At 33.4% G+C, this 17,591-nt stretch overlaps 1 protein-coding gene across 1 annotated transcript; it reads left to right on the top strand.

Moving 5' to 3' along the window:
• Nucleotides 1–8,204: 8,204 nt before the first annotated feature.
• On the top strand, nt 8,205–17,277 carry LOC121205073 (uncharacterized). The gene is made up of 6 exons (XM_041075999.1): nt 8,205–8,786; nt 8,902–9,021; nt 9,170–9,365; nt 9,639–9,974; nt 11,139–11,231; nt 17,105–17,277. Exons 1-6 carry the CDS (start codon nt 8,205–8,207, stop codon nt 17,275–17,277), a joined length of 1,500 nt encoding a protein of 499 aa, XP_040931933.1.
• Nucleotides 17,278–17,591: the final 314 nt, after the last annotated feature.

Raw genomic sequence — 17,591 nt, 5'->3', positions numbered from 1 at the left:
TTCAAACAATAATTCATTTCCAACAATAGAATATATGCATAGTACCAATCATCAATTTATACAAATGTTAAATTTTAATCGTACGAACTTATTTGGACTGAATTGTAGTAATTGCAGAAGTTGAGGGACTATTCCTCTATTTTTCCTTTTCTATGAGTATGTAACGCCCCAATTTTCGGGAATTTTGTGAATGTTGGCATAGGTTTAATTATGTTAGTGGGCCTCTAGAAGGCCCAAGCTTAAGATAGAACCCGATAATTTTAGTTAATTTTTGTTCCATAAGAAAAAGGGGGTGAAATTATGAAATAGGACCTATGTGAAAATGTTTGAAAATGCTATAGGCTAAATTGAAGTGGCCAAATAAATATGACAAACCTCCCATTTTACATGAAGTGGCCAGCCATCATGTTGTTGTAGACAATATGAGCACTTGATATCCATAATTCATGGTACAAATTGATAATGGGTTAGGTAAATGCTCCATGATAATGGATTAGGTAAATATTCCATGATAATGGGTTAGGTAAATGTTCCATGATAATGGTTTAGGTAAATGTTCCATGATGGGCATTTCATGTCTTTTGTATTAAAGAATTAAATAGATGAAATATGAAATTTTATTAAAAGAAAAAAGGGGTGAAAAGAACAAAGTTTTGTCCATCTTTGTTCATCATAGCCTAAAGTTAGAGAAGAGAAAGGAGAGGAGAAAGCTCTTGAATGTTCGGTCACTTGGGGAAGAAAATTGAAGGTAAGTTCATGGTAGTTTGCTTCTATCTTGATGTTCTTGAGTTCTTCTTGATTCTACCTTAACTCTTGAAGCATATTTTGGTTTTTGGTTGTGTTGTGAGCATTTGGTCATGAATTAAAATGAAGGAAATGGTTGTTGTTTCATGTTCTTTTGATGAAAAATGGAAGATATGTGAAGTTGAGCCAAACAAATGAGCATGCATGTGCTTAGATGCTAAGGGGAAAAATCGGCTAATATGTTGTACTTTAAAATGATGAAATGGAGATTATACTTAAGTAAAATCATAGATATGTGATGATTGATTGGTGATATACATGTTTAAAAAAAACATGCATGCAAGTTATGTGTGAAAGAGTGATTTGGTAATAAATCTGCTTGGGACAGCAGCAGTAACGTGAATTTGGAAAATCACCATAAATTGTGGGAGATGAGTTAGAAGCTGAATAAATTATGTAATTAAATCTTAATGAGTCTATTTTCAAATGAAATAAACGAGAACATATTTTGAATTCTGTACAATGAGAAATTTGATTCGTAATGAAGAGTGGTCAGATTAGTCAAACAGTGAAACATGGGAAACTTTAAGAAAAATCTGGTATTGATTGGCTAAACCAAAAATTCTAAAAATTTTATGGATAGAAGATATATGAGTCTATTTTCAGGTAAAATTAACGGCACTTGATTTTGAGTTTCATAGCTCCGGTTATAAATGATTTAGTGACTGTTGTTCAGGAAGACAGCTTGCAGTGAAATTATGATTATGTGGTAAACATTGACAAAAATTTGTTAATGAGTTGCTTATTGATTTCTTATAAGTTTACTATGACCTGTAGATGTGGTTGACCGAATATTGTAAGGGGTTAATACGTAGTTTGTATTTGAATAGTTAGATTAACGTGTAGTATCCAATTGTAGGCGGTTCGTGTGTGGATCTTGTCAGCATATCGTCGCAAACAGGTGTGTAACTAACACCCTCTTTCTTAGTCTGGATCGGCAAAAGTCGAAAAGCTGAAATGCCGAAAACTGGTATTTTGTAGATTTGCGAGTGTGCGAATGCTCGTGAGGTAAATCGATTAATGTTTTTGGTAAGCTGCAAAATTTGGACTGCAAAGTGCATGATTTCTGTGCCCTCGATATTTTTGGGCTTAATGGGCCAAAATTGGAATGATGGGCCAATGGGCCCAATTCGGTAAGAACCCTTGGTACGTGATTCTGTTAGTACGTGAAAAGTAGGAATATGCATGAAAAACCCTAAAATAGATAAATTACTGAAATACCTTTAAAAGTGGAAAATTTACAGTTTTACCCCTAGTAGATAAATTACCGAAATACCCCTAGGGTTAAATTGACCTAAATGCATGTTTGACTGTTGTTATTTACTGCATGCCATGTTGTTATTATTTGATGCATGGGATTAGGATATTGTCGGAGGAAGTACTGAAAGTAGCTTGTCTACGTACTGAAGGCTTTGCCTCAATTTACTGTTAACTGAGCAGCAAGGCTGCAACTATGGAGTGTCGGGCTAGGTGGGTTAAGCTATTCCCTACATGAAGTGTAGGGCTGTTACGAGTTGAGTGTAGTCGTTGGTGGGTTGAGTAGTCTCCCCAAATGGGCTTGCATATGTTATTGATGTTGCATGTATTTTGAAATGGGCCTATGGGCCATACTGTTATCCGAATAAGGGGCTAAGGCCCAGTTTATTGTAATCTGAAAAGGGCTCTGGTCCAGTACCACTGTTACCTGAATGGGCTTAGGCCCAATAGGCTTGAGCTGACTTGGGCTTTGAATGGGTTTTCCTTACACACTGAGTTTCCCCAAACTCACCCCTTCTTTAACCTTGCAGGTGAGCCTTGATGTGGGTGACTTGGAGCCGGAGGGGATTTAGAGTGGCCATGGTGAATACTTTTGGGTTTGAAAAAGAGATTGGTTTTCTTAAGTTATTTTTAATTACTATTTAATTTTTGGGTTGTAATAAGGCCATTTTAACTTTATTTTCTTCTTTGATTTTCTGGGATTATATTATTTTAAACAACTTTAAATTGATGGATAATAATTCAAATGGGCTAGACTTAGGGCGTGATTTCAAAACGATACTTTTTTTTTAAAAATAACACGACGTCGTGAATATTCGATTTACCAAAGATAATCACTCAAAGAAATTTCAACTTGTTATAACCAAGTGTGGCAATGGATGTGGGCATGTCTAGGATTGGATCCAATCGGAGAGCTTGGTACTTAAGCAGCCTTCATGGCTCAGCTCCTCTGTTATGGATACCTACCTGGTGCCCAGCTTCCATTCACTTTAACATATAATGAAATTATCTTTTAAAACACTAAAAAGGGAACACGCGTTTTTGACTTCAATGTGGCACGTCGGATTCGGCCTTAACGTCTGGGCCAGGTTTGAGGTGCTACAGAGTATCTATGGGGTCTTGGTCTAAAATATAAAATTACTCATTTATTAGCATATATTTCATTTCCAATCCATTTTACAATTAATACCCTTTTATTTTTTTGAATTTACATAATTCCTCAAACTTTTACAATTTTTACAATTTAATCTCTTAATTAGTTAATGTATCAAATTAACTAGTTTTCTCAAATCAATAATCTATCCAAATACTCTAGGCCCTTCAGATAGCCCCTAATAATCCTAAAATTCACTGTCAAACTCTAATATTTTGACATTTCACAATTTAATCCTAAAATCAATATTTAACAAAAATCACTTTACAAAATCATCACACAACACAATCAAAGCTCCAAATCCATGTTATTCATAAAAAAACATATAATATTTATCAATGAAAACTTCCAAAATTTTTAACAGAATCAGAAAAGAAGGTACGGGTTAGCTGGACCTAGTTGTAACGATCTCAAAAATATAAAAATCTATAAGAAACCTGATCAAAATGGACTTACATGCAAAGAAATAAGCCAAACAAAGCTTTCTCCTCACCCTACTTATGGCATTTAGTCATTTGAAGAAGATAAGGATGAAGTTTTGTTTTTCATTTATTTACAAAATTGCCATCCAATTCACACTATTTTATTATTTTCTATTTAATTCCCATCCCATTATCACAATTAAGGCATAATTGTTTCTTAAGTCCTTCCTCATTTATTAATCAAGTCATTTAATCACTTAATTATTATAATTATCAAGTTTTGTACCTTTTTCAATTTAGTCCTTTTTAACTAATTAACTATCGAAACGTTAAAATTTTTTAACAAAAATTTAATACCACCTGAATGACACTCCAAAAATATTTATAAAAATATTTATGGCTCGGTTTATAGAAATGAGGTCTCGATACCTCACTTTCTAAAACCAGATGACCTTAGGGTCTTACAACTTGAACCTAATAAATCGTTATAAAACACAAATTACCAAATAAAAATCCTTTTTAAAACCATATTTGACTCGTAAATATTAAATAATAATATTTACGAACTTACTCGACATATTTGGTGGCCTCGGAACCATTGTTTTTGATACCACTGAAAAATCGAGATGTTACATCATATCTTATAAGATTAGATTGGATTTAATTATGTAAAATGATTGTCTCCTCCTCACTTGTAACTTACTTTATTTTTTATTTTTTTGTTTTTTTAGAGAAAGTAATACAATTGAGAGCATTTATTCAAACACCTCTTGTGTATCATTTTCTTTTGCTTTTTGTTCTTTTGTGCCTTCTTTTGGCTAAGTTGATTTCATTATATAAATTGGTGTCTTATCCTTTGTGAATTCTCAATTATTTGGTGGTTAGGCTGACTTAGGGGTGTTTTCAGATCGCCTAAAGCCGCATAGAACATGAGGCTAAAGTTTTAGCCCTGTGACACATTGAGGTAGATAAAATTATTCGTGGGCCACGATGGATTCATTAGGAGAAATCTCCATCAGGGATGTTTATACTTAACATGAATGGCGTGTTTAAATCAAGACTGGGAGTTACTTTTGTAGGGGGCCTAATTCACAATAATGATGTTGGCTAGATTATTGGGTTTCTGTTAAATATTGGATTTGTGAATAGTGTGCAAGTTAAGCTATGAGGTACCTATAAAGGCCAAATATTGGCTAAATGATTAAATATAAGGCCATTGATTGTGGAAGTTGATGCTATGGTGGTTGTTTGTTGGCTTTAAATGCCTTACATGGCCGATTATTACTTCTATAATATTCTTCAAAACAACTAGAATTTGATTGCTAAGGGCTGGGTTTTAGAGATTTGTCATCGGCACTGTTAGAATTAAGTGACCCGAATCCTTATTTAAATACAGTGGTAAAATAAAATAAAAGTAAAATTCATATAGAACTACACTCATTTTATTTTATTTTAGAATAAGGGTTTTTACACCTTATTAAACTCCATCTATTTTATATTAATTAGAATAAGCTATTTCAATCTTACTACACTCCTATTAGAATATAGCTTTACAAAGCCTATAAATAGACATAGTCTATTTCTCTTGTATTAATTCAAATTCGACATGGTGAATTTTCTTCTCCTCTGCCCGTGGTTTTTTCCCGAAAGGGTTTTCACGTAAAATATGTGTATTACTTATTTTTATTTATTTTAACAAATTAGTATCAGAGCTTTCGGGTTTTTCATCTCGATCAAGGTAATGGCATCTTTGAAGTATAAAATTTTGCTATTGGATCGCAACACTAGATTTTCATTATGGCAGATATAGATGCCAGCAATTCTTGAACAAATGGACTTAGAGGATTTCCTGCTAGAGGTAGATAAGATACCTTCGACATTGACATAGGAAGAGAAGAAGTGCAAAGATCGAAAGGTGTTAACACAGTTACATCTGCATTTGTCCAATGAAATTTTACAGGATGTGATAAAGGAAAATACCACCGCTACATTATGGAAGAGGCTGGAACAAATATGTATGTCGAAAACTCTAACCAGCAAGCTGCATATGAAGCAACGTCTTTATGCTCATCGTTTGGAGGAAGGTGCATTGTGCACGAACACTTAACAGTGTTTAAAGAAATTCTCTCAAACTTGGAGGCCATGGAGGTTCAGTATGATAAGGAAGATCTAGGGTTGATTCTACTTTGCCCGTTGCCCTCATCTTATTCAACCTTTAGAGACACGATTTTATATAGCCGCAAGTCTCTCACAGTTGATGAGGTTTATGATTCTTTGACTTCGTATGATAAGATGAAGCATCTTGTGGTTAAAACCAACTCTCAGGATGAGGGCCTCATTGTTTGTGGGAGACAAGATCGAAATGTTGATGATGATCGTAGAATGACACAGGAACAGAATCCTCGCAGTCAATCTAAGGGTAGATCAAAGTATTCAAATAGGGATAAAATTTGTAATTTCTGCAAGAAGAAAGGGCACATTAAACCTGAGTTCTATAAGGTACAAAATAAGATCAAAAGGGAGGTTGCGAATCAAAAGGAAAAACAAGCAGAAAATTCTGGAGAACCTGATATTGTAGAAGACTACAGCGATAGTGAACTTCTAGTCACTTCTATCAATAATTCTAAAGTGAGCGAAGAGTGGATCCTTGATTCAGGCTGCACCTTCCACATGAGTCCCAATTAGGATTGGTTTACAACTTACGAAACTATGTCTGAAGGTGTTGCTTTGATGGGAAATAATCCATCGTGTAAAATTGCAGGTGTTAGAACAATTAAAGTTAAGATGTTTGATGGAGTTGTAAGAACACTTAGTGATATGCGACGTGTTCCAGAATTGAAGAGAAATTTAATTTCATTGAGTACTCTTGATTTAAAAGGGTACAGATACACAGCTAAAAATGGGGTTTTGAAAATTTTCAAAGGTTCCCTCATTGTGATGAAATGGCAGAGAAAGATTACCAAGTTATATGTTTTGCAAGATTCTACTGTTACTAGTGATACAGTTGTCGCTTCCTCTTCCTTGTCAGATGATGATATTACTAAACTTTAGCATATACGCCTAGAGTATAAGAGTGAGAATGACATGGTAGAATTGAGCAAAAGAGGACTTCTTAATGGGTAAGAAATTTGCAAACTAAAGTTCTGTGAGCACTGCATTTTTGGGAAGCAAAAGAGAGTTCGATTCACCAAAGGTGCAACGACCCAAAATCTGTGGGCACTGGAAAAGTGTGTTATCGGGCCTTCGTCTTAGTGAAATAAGTTCGAAAATAATTATTAAAAATATTTATGAGCCCAGTAATGTGTCTAATTAGGTTTTAATTAAGTACATTTAGCATAATTTAGAGTAATTAGTAAAAAGGATTAAATTGAATAAGGATAAAAGTTTAATTATAGATTAAAGAAAAACTAGAAGGACTAAAGAGGAAATTAAACCATTTCCTATAGCTGAGGCGGTTTAACATGGAAAAATATCAAAGATTTTATTGATTAAAATATATATATTTGTTTAATAATTAAGTATATTATAATATATTATATTATATTATTATATATAAAAGAAACAAATGAGTTAAAAAGAAACAGAAATGAAAACAAAAATAGAGAAGAAACAGGGGAGAAAGAAGAAAAAGGAAAATTTAAGTTTCAAGGTTCAAAATTAAATTGGTAAGTCAATTTAATCCTTTTCTTGTAATTTTTAAGTTTTTGGAGTCCTAGGACAAAATATGTCATGATTTATATTGAAAATTTGAAAGATAGTAGATTTCTAAACATGAGTTATGTTGAACAAATGATAGAATTGGGGGTCTATTTGATAGAAATTTTAATTGGAATTGAATAAAGGATTGAATTGTAAACTAAGCTATAAGTTTGGAGTTTTAGGGATTAAATTGAAATAAATTCGAAATTATGAAAATATGATAAAATTTAAATAGTTAGATGTGAGTTTGACAAGAAATTGAGTAGCAAAGAGGTATGAATTGAGAAAGAAAAATATATAGGTTTAGTTGAGATTAAATTGGAATTAAAGTAAAAGTTAGATAAAAATTTCAGCATTTAAATTGTGTTATGCTAATAATTGTGAAATTATTTTAATTGTTCGTAGCTAATATCGACCTGAAGCATCAGCCCAAAAAGGAAAAGGAAAGATCGTCGAGGATTAAATCCGAAGAAAAAAAAATTCTGGTTTGTATCACTATAACTCAAGCTTTATAATTAATATGTGTTTAATTTAATATGAATGTGTGGTAAGTATTTTAAGGTAAGTATTTAATGAACTGATAAAATTTGTGATTGGGTATTAAAATTTAGATTAATACTGAACTGAATTATGGGATACTGGATATTGTTTTGAATACCGAATTGAACTGTGAAATTACTGAATAATGTTACTTATATTGCATTGAACTGTAAAATTTCTAATGAAGTGAATTACTGTATTACTGTGAAAATTGATCAAAATAATAAATTATAATTAATATTAAATCGAAATGGAAATTGTACTGAAAATGATTTAAATACCCTATTAACTAGTCGGGCTAGTCGGATATAGTTGGCAAGCCATAGGATATGGAAGAAACTGAATCTGCTACACCTAGTGTGAATCTGTTAGATAATCAACTGTTAAGAGATATAGCTGATGCATTACAACATATAGTGAGAACTATATCTGTTACTACATCTGTACCTGCTGTCAGACAGGCCCCGATTAAAGAGCTACGAAAATATGGTGCCACGGAATTTCAGGGATTAAAAGGAGTTGATCCGTCCGCTGCTGAAAATTGGATGGAAACAACAAAAAGAGTTTTTCAACAATTAGACTGCACCCTCCGAGAAAGTCTAATATGTGTTGTATCACTGTTACAAGGAGAAGCCTATCTCTGGTGGGAATCTGTGGTTAGACATTTGCCGGATGATCAGGTAACCTGGGAATTGTTTCAAAAAGAATTTCAGAAGAAGTATATTGGGGAATTGTACATCGAAGAGAAAAGGAAAGAGTTTTTAGTGCTGAAACAGGGGAATATGTCAGTACTGGATTATGAGCGAGAGTTCTCTCGATTGAGTAAGTATGCATCAGAATATGTTCCAACTGAGGCTCATAGTTGTAAACGATTTCTACGAGGACTGCGAGATGAAATCAAGATTCAATTGGTAAGTCTCAGAATTACTGAACTTGTTGATCTGGTTGAGTGAGCAAAAATGATAAAACAAGTACTAGGCCTGGATAAAAAGTCAGAAATGGGTAAATCAGCTGGGAAACGTATAGGAACTACCAGTTCTAATCCATTACCAAAGAGATTCAGAGAATCAAGAAGTGGTTGGAGATCAAGCTTTCGGTCTGATAGGGGTGACAGAAGCAGAGAAAAATAGATTACTGTCTCTACCGGTAGTGTAAAAGCTCCACCCCGAGAAAGTGAAAATCCTAAATGCGATTATTGTGGGAAAAGACATTTTGGTGAATGCTGGAAAAAAACCGGAGGATGTTTCCGCTGTGGCTTACTGAACACTTTGTTAAAGATTGTCTGAGAACTCAGAGTAGTACACCTGCCACATCTCAGAGATCAGTATCGACTGCCAGAGGTAGAGGAATATCTAGAGGAGGTTCTGTTTCAAGGAGAGGAGTTGGTAGAAGCAGTGATATAGCTACACAGCAATCTGAAGCTAGAGCTCCAGCTAGAGCTTATGTAGTCAGAACCTGGGAAGAAGGCAATGCTCACGATGTGGTGACAAGTATATTTTTACTGTATTCTGAGCCTATTTATACTTTGATTGATCCTGGATCTTCACACTCATATATTAATTCAAAATTAGTAGAGTTGGCGAAATTAAAAACAGAAATGTCTAAAGTCTCAATAGAAGTATCAAGTCCATTGGGGCAAACAATATTAGTTAATCAGGTGTACCCGAGATGCCCGCTAATGATATATGATAAAACTTTTCCGGTGGATTTATTAATAATGCCTTTTGGGGATTTTGATGTTGTACTGGGTATGGAATGGTTAGCTGAACATGGGGTAATTTTGGACTGTTATAAAAAGAAATTTAGTGTTCAGACTGAAGATGGTGATAGTGTAGAGGTAAATGGAATTCGTACCAGTGGGTTAACTCGAATCATATCAGCGATTAAAGTTAATAAGTTGCTTCATCAGGGTTGTATAGCATATCTGGCATATGTTATTAATTCTGATTCAGTCGAAAGTCAGTGTAGTCAGATTAGAATTGTATGTGAATTTCCAGGCGTATTTCTAGAAGAGTTACTGGGATTGCCACCTGACAGAGAAGTAGAATTTGCAATTGAAGTATACCCGAGTACAGATCCAATATCAATACCTTCATATCGTATGTCACCTACTGAATTGAAGGATTTGAAGGTACAACTGCAAGATTTACTGGAATAAGGTTTTATACAACCTAGTACCTCACCGTGGGGAGCTCTGGTGTTATTTGTTAAAAAGAAAGATGGTTCGATGCGATTGTGTATTGATTATCGTCAATTGAACAAGGTGACAATCAAAAATAAATATCCATTACCACGTATTGATGATTTATTTGATCAATTGAAAGGAGCTTCAGTATTTTCAAAGATTGATTTAAGATCAGGCTACTATCAGTTAAAGGTGAAAGAAAGTGATGTACCGAAGACAGCATTTCGTACAAGATATGGTCATTATGAGTTCTTAGTGATGCCATTTGGGTTAACAAATGCCCCAGCTGCTTTTATGGATCTTATGAATCGAATTTTTCAGCCGTACTTGGATCAATTCGTGGTAGTTTTTATTGATGACATTTTGGTATATTCAAAGTCCAAATCTGAACACGAGCAGTATCTCCGAATTGTTTTGGAAACGTTACGAGAGAAACAGTTGTATGGGAAATTGAGTAAATACGAATTTTGGTTATCAGAGGTGGTATTTCTTGGTCATGTGGTATCAGCAGATGGAATTAGAGTGGATCCAAAAAAGATTGAAGCAATCGTCCAGTGGAAGACTCCCAGAAATGTATCAGAGGTATGTAGTTTTCTTGGATTAGCTGGGTATTATCGAAGGTTTGTGAATGGATTTTCAAAAATAGCTTTACCGATGACAAAATTATTGTAAAAGAATGTTCCGTTTGTCTGGAATGATCAATGTCAAGAAAGCTTTATGAAATTGAAGCAGATGCTGACAGAGGCACCAGTTTTGACTTTACCAGAATCTGGAAAAGATTTTATGGTGTATAGCGATGCTTCTTTAAATGGGTTCGGGTGTGTACTGATGCAAAATGGAAAAGTGATAGCTTATACTTCTCGGTAATTGAAACCACATGAACGTAATTATCCGACACATTATCTGGAATTAGCAGCTTTGAAAATATGGAGACATTATTTATACGGTGAAAAATGTTACATTTATACAGATCATAAAAGTCTCAAGTATCTTCTATCACAAAAAGAGTTGAATTTGAGGCAGTGTTGATGGATAGAACTTCTAAAAGATTATGATTGTGTTATTGATTATCATCCAGGTAAAGCTAACGTGGTAGCTGATGCACTGAGTAGGAAGGCAGCAATTGAATTACGAGCGATGTTTGCACAGCTCAGTATTAGTGATGATGGAGGTTTATTGGCTGAATTAAGAATTAAACCAGTGATGTTTGAACAAATCAAGTCAGCTCAATTAGAAGATGATAAGCTAATGAAGAAAAAAAATGGTTCAGAGCGACACAACAGGGAATTTTAGTATTAATAAGCATGATTGTTTGAGATACCGAGATCGGATTTGTATTCCAATCAATTCAGAGATTAAAGAATTAATTCTTCGAGAAGTACATGATGGTCCATTTGCTCTACACCCTTTAGGCACAAAGATGTACAGTGATTTATGAGAATTGTACTGGTGGCCAGGGATGAAAAAAGATATAGTTGAATATGTCAATAAATGCTTGGTTTGTCAGCGGGTAAAAGCAGAGCATCAGGTTCCTACTGGATTATTACAGCCGATTACTATTCCAGAATGGAAATCGGATCGTGTTACGATGGATTTTATTACATGATTGCCATTGTCTGTAAATAAGAAAAATGCTAATGGGTAATAGTTGATCGACTCACAAAATTGGCTCATTTTATAGCTGTCAGAACAGATTCGTCACTTCAGAAACTTGCAGAGGTCTATATTTAGGAAATTATAAGGTTGCATGGTATACCGGCTTCTATAATTTCTGATCGAGATCCTCGATTTACATCGAGATTCTGGAAACAGTTACATGAGTCTTTGGGTACTAAACTTAATTTCATACAGCATTTCATCCACAGACTGATGGGCAATCTGAGCGAGTAATTCAGATTTTGGAAGACATGCTTCGAGCTTGTGTTATTGATTTTGAATCTGGTTGGGAACGTTACTTGCCGTTAGCTGAATTTGTTTATAATAACAGTTATCAGTCCAATATTCAGATGGCTCCGTATGAAGCTCTATATGGTAGAAAATGTCGATCACTTGTATATTGGACAGAATTAAATGAAAAGAAGATAATTGAACCTGAATTGATTCGTGAAACAGAAGAAACAGTCAAGAAGATTCAACAGAGATTAAAAGTAGCTTTTGACAGACAAAAATCTTATGCTGATCTAAAACGTCTGGACATTGAATACTCAGTCGGGGATAAAGTGTTTCTCAAAGTTTCTTCTTGGAAGAAAGTATTAAGATTTGGCCAAAAAGGAAAGTTAAGTCCTCGGTTTATCGGACCATATGAAGTTATAGAGAGAGTTGGACCAGTTGCTTACCGATTGGCTTTACCTCCGAAATTACAACAAATTCATGATGTTTTTCATGTTTCCATGTTACGAAGGTATCGATCAGATCCATCTCATATTATCTCTACTGAAAACATTGAGATTAGACCAGATTTGTCATATGAAGAGGAACCAGTTCAAATACTAGCTCGAGAAGTGAAAGAATTAAGAAACAAACGAGTCCCTCTGGTAAAAGTACTATGGAGAAGCCATAGTGTAGAAGAAGCAACATGGGAACCAGAGGAAACTATGAGATCACAGTATCCTCACTTATTTTCAGGTAAAATTTCGAGGACGAAATTTTTTAAGGGGGGAGGAAATGTAACGACCCAAAATCCGTAGGCATCGAAAAAGTGTGTTATCGAGCCTCCGTCTTAGTGAAATAAGTTCGAAAATAATTATTAAAAATATTTATGAGCCTAGTAGTGTGTCTAATTAAGTTTTAATTAAGTAAATTCAGCTTAATTTAGAGTAATTAGTAAAAAGGATTAAATTGAATAAGGGTAAAAGTTTAATTATAGATTAAAGAAAAACTAGAAGGACTAAAGAGGAAATTAAACTATTTCCTATAGCTGAGACTGTTTAACGTGGAAAAATATCAAATATTTTATTGATTAAAATATATATATTTGTTTAATAATTAAGTATATTATATTATTATATTATATATAAAAGAAACAAATGAGTTAAAAAGAAATAGAAATGAAAACGAAAACAGAGAAGAAATAGGGGAGAAAGAAGAAAAAGGAAAATTTAGGTTTCAAGGTTCAAAATTAAATTGGTAAGTCAATTTAATCCTTTTCTTGTAATTTTTAAGTTTTTGGAGCCCTAGGACAAAATATGTCATGATTTATATTGAAATTTTGAAAGATAGTAGATTTCTAAACATGAGTTATGTTGAACAAATGATAGAATTGGGGGTCTATTTGATAGAAATTTTAATTGGAATTGAATAAAGGATTGAATTGTAAACTAAGCTATAAGTTTGGAGTTTTAGGGATTAAATTGAAATAAATTCGAAATTATGAAAATATGATAAAATTTAAATAGTTAGATGTGAGTTTGACAAGAAATTGAGTAGCAAAGAGGTATGAATTGAGAAAGAAAACTATATAGGTTTAGTTGGGATTAAATTGGAATTAAAGTAAAAGTTAGATAAAAATTTCAGCATTTAAATTGTGTTATGCTAATAATTGTGAAATTATTTTAATTGTTCGTAGCTAATATCGAGCCTGAAGCATCGGCCTAAAAAGGAAAAGGAAAAATCGTCGAGGATTAAATCCGAAGAAAAAAAATTCTGGTTTGTATCACTATAACTCAAGTTTTATAATTAATATGTGTTTAATTTAATATGAATGTGTGGTAAGTATTTTAAGGTAAGTATTTAATGAACTGATAAAATTTGTGATTGGGTATTAAAATTTAGATTGATACTGAACTGAATTATGGGATACTGAATATTGTTTTGTATACCGAATTGAACAGTGAAATTATTGAATAATGTTACGTATATTGCATTGAACTGTAAAATTTCTAATGAAGTGAATTACTGTATTACTGTGAAAATTGATCAAAATAATAAATTATAATTAATATTGAATCGAAATGGAAATTGTACTGAAAATGATTTAAATACCCTATTAACTAGTCGGGCTAGTCGGATATAGTTGGCATGCCATAGGATATGGAAGAGTATGGGTTTTTGCCGGCTTACTGATCAGGCACTTATGTGCCGACTACTGTTACTGTTACCGTTACTGTTACCGATCCGACACTTTGTGTGTCGAATATTGTTACCGTTACTGTTACAGATTCAACACTTTGTGTGTTGAATACTGTTATTGTTACTGCTACTGCTACCGTTACTGATTACTGATTAGGTACTGTGTACCGTTAAGGCACATTGTGTCGTACTGGTGTGTTGGTTGGAATCCATGTATCCGCCGAGTCCGAGTCAAGTTAATAGGGGCAAATGAAATAAATCTACTAATAAAAGTAAATTTGAATGACATAGCATATGTGAAAGTTGAGAATTGAAATAAAGAAATAAGAATGATATATATATAATTGAATGATAAAATAAAAAGATTTAATTGTTCATTAAGTGATGATGATTGTAACATAAAAGTATGTGTGTGATTTAATGTATTTAATTATAAACTGAAATATAGTAATACCACTGAGTATATGCATACTCAGCGTACGGTTGTTTCTGTGCGCAGGTTGTAGAAGTCAAGTACTGAACAAGCATCCAAAACCAGACCCGACTTCAGCAAACTTTTGGTGATGTATATTTTCTTTTGGTAATGTGGCATGTACATAGGATGTGTATAAAGGTTATTATATTTTGAATATAAATGGTTTAAAATATTAGTATTGGAAGTCTAAGAATTATAATGAAAAAGTTTATCCATTTCAATTTAATTAGTACAATGATAATGTCGAAACCATTTTTAAATCGAGTTTTGGAAAATAGGAATCGACTTTAAGAAACCAAAACAGGAGTCGCCACCAATCTTTTTAGGTGTAATTGGATCACCTTTAAAACATTTTGTTTTAAAATCATTAGTTTTGGTCTACGAAATAAAAAGAATGGGTTCGGGAGTCGGTTACGTACGAGGAAGGATTAACACCCTCGTAACGCCCAAAATTGGTATCTAATTAATTATCAAATGTCTTTCTGGTCGGAAATTTAAAAATTTTAAGATGCAATCCTCTTTAAAATATTTTGATTTTGAAAATTGGGGTTCACTTGTATCACATTGTTGACATTAAGTTAGCCTCTTTGGAAATCCCTATCTAGAAAAGACAAAACGCCGTATCCAGTAAGTTAGGACACAACGCTTTGAAATTCCAAGACAGTTGCTCATATTTTAAAAATCTTAAAAACCTAGAAGGGTACTTAACTATTCGAACTCAACGAGAAAAATTGCAACCCAATAAGTTAGGGCACTACTTTTCTCGAAGCTTCCAAACACCAAGCATTGCCTTTTTATTTTTTGAAAACTTTGAAGTCTCGTTTATTTAAAACCGGTGCATAAAAGAGCATATTAACATAACATACGAGATAACATGTTATAATAATAGGAAAATAAAAGCACAACAGCATAAATATCATACACTAACCAACGTATATAAGAAATAAAACATGACAAATTTTTAATAAGAAAAATATACATAAAACACCATATATATTTAAGACGAAAAAAAAACACATAAACATGTAATTCAACATATATTTAAACATATTAATAGAAAATGATGCATAATATACAATTTGACACATATATATAAAAAAGAATAATATGCCAAACACTCAACATTTAATTACGAGACCAACCTTTAATAAATTGACTTAATTTATAAAAAGGGTTATGTATATATATTAAAATATAAATAAATTGAGTAATTCTAAAAATGTGTGAATTAAAATCAAATTTTTTGGCAATGTAATATAAATAACAACTTTAGTTTTGGAATTAAAAAAAATATAAATACTATAACATTGTACTATGTAAAATATAAGATAATAATCATATTTAATAATATATGAAAACATAGTAATTGATGATGAATAATATAATGATATATAAAACACTAATTTAATGGTTTTGGATAAAATACATAGATTTTAAAAAATATAAAAGAAATAATTAACAAAATATTTACTATCAATTCAATATGAAAATAATAATATACATAATAATATACATGAAAAAATATATAATAGATAATAACAATATGAATAATTATAAAATATATAATACGTATATTCATATTAAAATAAAATAATATATGTATAAAGTTTAAAATAAATAGGTTATGAATAGATTAAAAGGGATAAAAGGGACTAAATTGAACGTAAATAAAAGTCAGTGGCTAATTTAATAAGAACATAACTGAGATCAGACCTAATTGAAACGGCCATTAAAACCCTAGGGACTCATCGGGAAATTTTCCCTTGTCCCTAAACGGCATTGTTTTAATCTAGGATTTAAAATAGTTACTGCAAGGACTAAATTAAAACGGAAACAAAATATCAGGGCTCGATCATAAATAAAATAAAACAAAATTGTAAACATAAAAAAGGTGGAAGGACTAATGGGGTAATTAACCCAATCCTCAAAAACACGCGGATCCTCCCCGGGTAATCGGGTCAACGCGCGGATCCTGGGGCCTTAAAACGTCGCCGTTTTAAGCTTATCAGACTAAGCTAAAACGACGTCGTTCTGTTAAGGCTATATCAGCCAAACTTTAACCTAAAAAATCATTTAGCCCCTGGTTCAGAAAAAAACAAGAGAAATCCTCTAAAAAGTCCCCCAGCCCTCTGAGCTCCGGCCCTAGGCCGGTCTGTTCCGTTCATCGGACCTCCGCGCTCAGCTCCAAGCACCGTCATCAACTCCGTCGCACACGACGGTTGGGATCTGAAAAGCTTCGCTTTTCGGGGCAAATCTCAAGGTATTTTCTTCCTCTGTCTATTAATATATTGTATACGGATTGCTTGCGATTCGTCCTCGTGAAATCTTTCTGGTATATTATTAAAAATCTTTGGTGTACAATAGCTTTGTGGTGTATTTCTAGTATTATTCTATATGTCCGTAAAAAAAAGCCCCTCTTTACATGTTCGAAGAAGGCTTTATAGCCTAGAAACTGCTCTGTTTTGGAAAGAAATCTTAAATTTCTTTCCATATCTGTTTAGGTCTATCTGCTGATTTTTGTTCTGATTTCTTTCCATTTCTTGCATGTGACATCGAGAATCTCGGTGATTCGAGGGCTGCTGGCGTTAATGGAGGCATGAAGTCCGGTGGTGAGGATTTATGGAGACGGTGGGGTGCTGGTGGGACGTTGACAGGCCCTAAAACAATGTCTTGAATAGTGGCCTCGATTCGGGAGCTAGACAGGTGCTTCCCGAACTTTCCAGAAGCGGTGATGGCTCGAGGAGAAAGAAGGCAGAAACCCTAGGGTTTCCTGCCTTGGTGTAATGGTTTGGGCCAGTTGGGCCACTTTAGTTTTGTGATCGGGCTAGGGGTTTTAGGGGCTGATAGAGTTATTGGGTTTGGTGTATGTGTTGGGCTGCTGGGTTACAGGTTGTAACCGGTGTTTGGGTTTAGGTATTTTTGGTTACGGGTGTAATAGGTTTATAGGGTATAATTTGCCTTTTGGGCTTTATTTCTTTTGTAATATGG

The sequence above is a fragment of the Gossypium hirsutum genome, chromosome A08 (assembly GCF_007990345.1).
Source record: "Gossypium hirsutum isolate 1008001.06 chromosome A08, Gossypium_hirsutum_v2.1, whole genome shotgun sequence".
NCBI classification, from domain to species: Eukaryota; Viridiplantae; Streptophyta; class Magnoliopsida; order Malvales; family Malvaceae; genus Gossypium; species Gossypium hirsutum.
The sequence above is the reverse complement of the archived record's forward strand: the minus strand, read 5'-3'. Positions and strand labels throughout refer to the sequence as shown.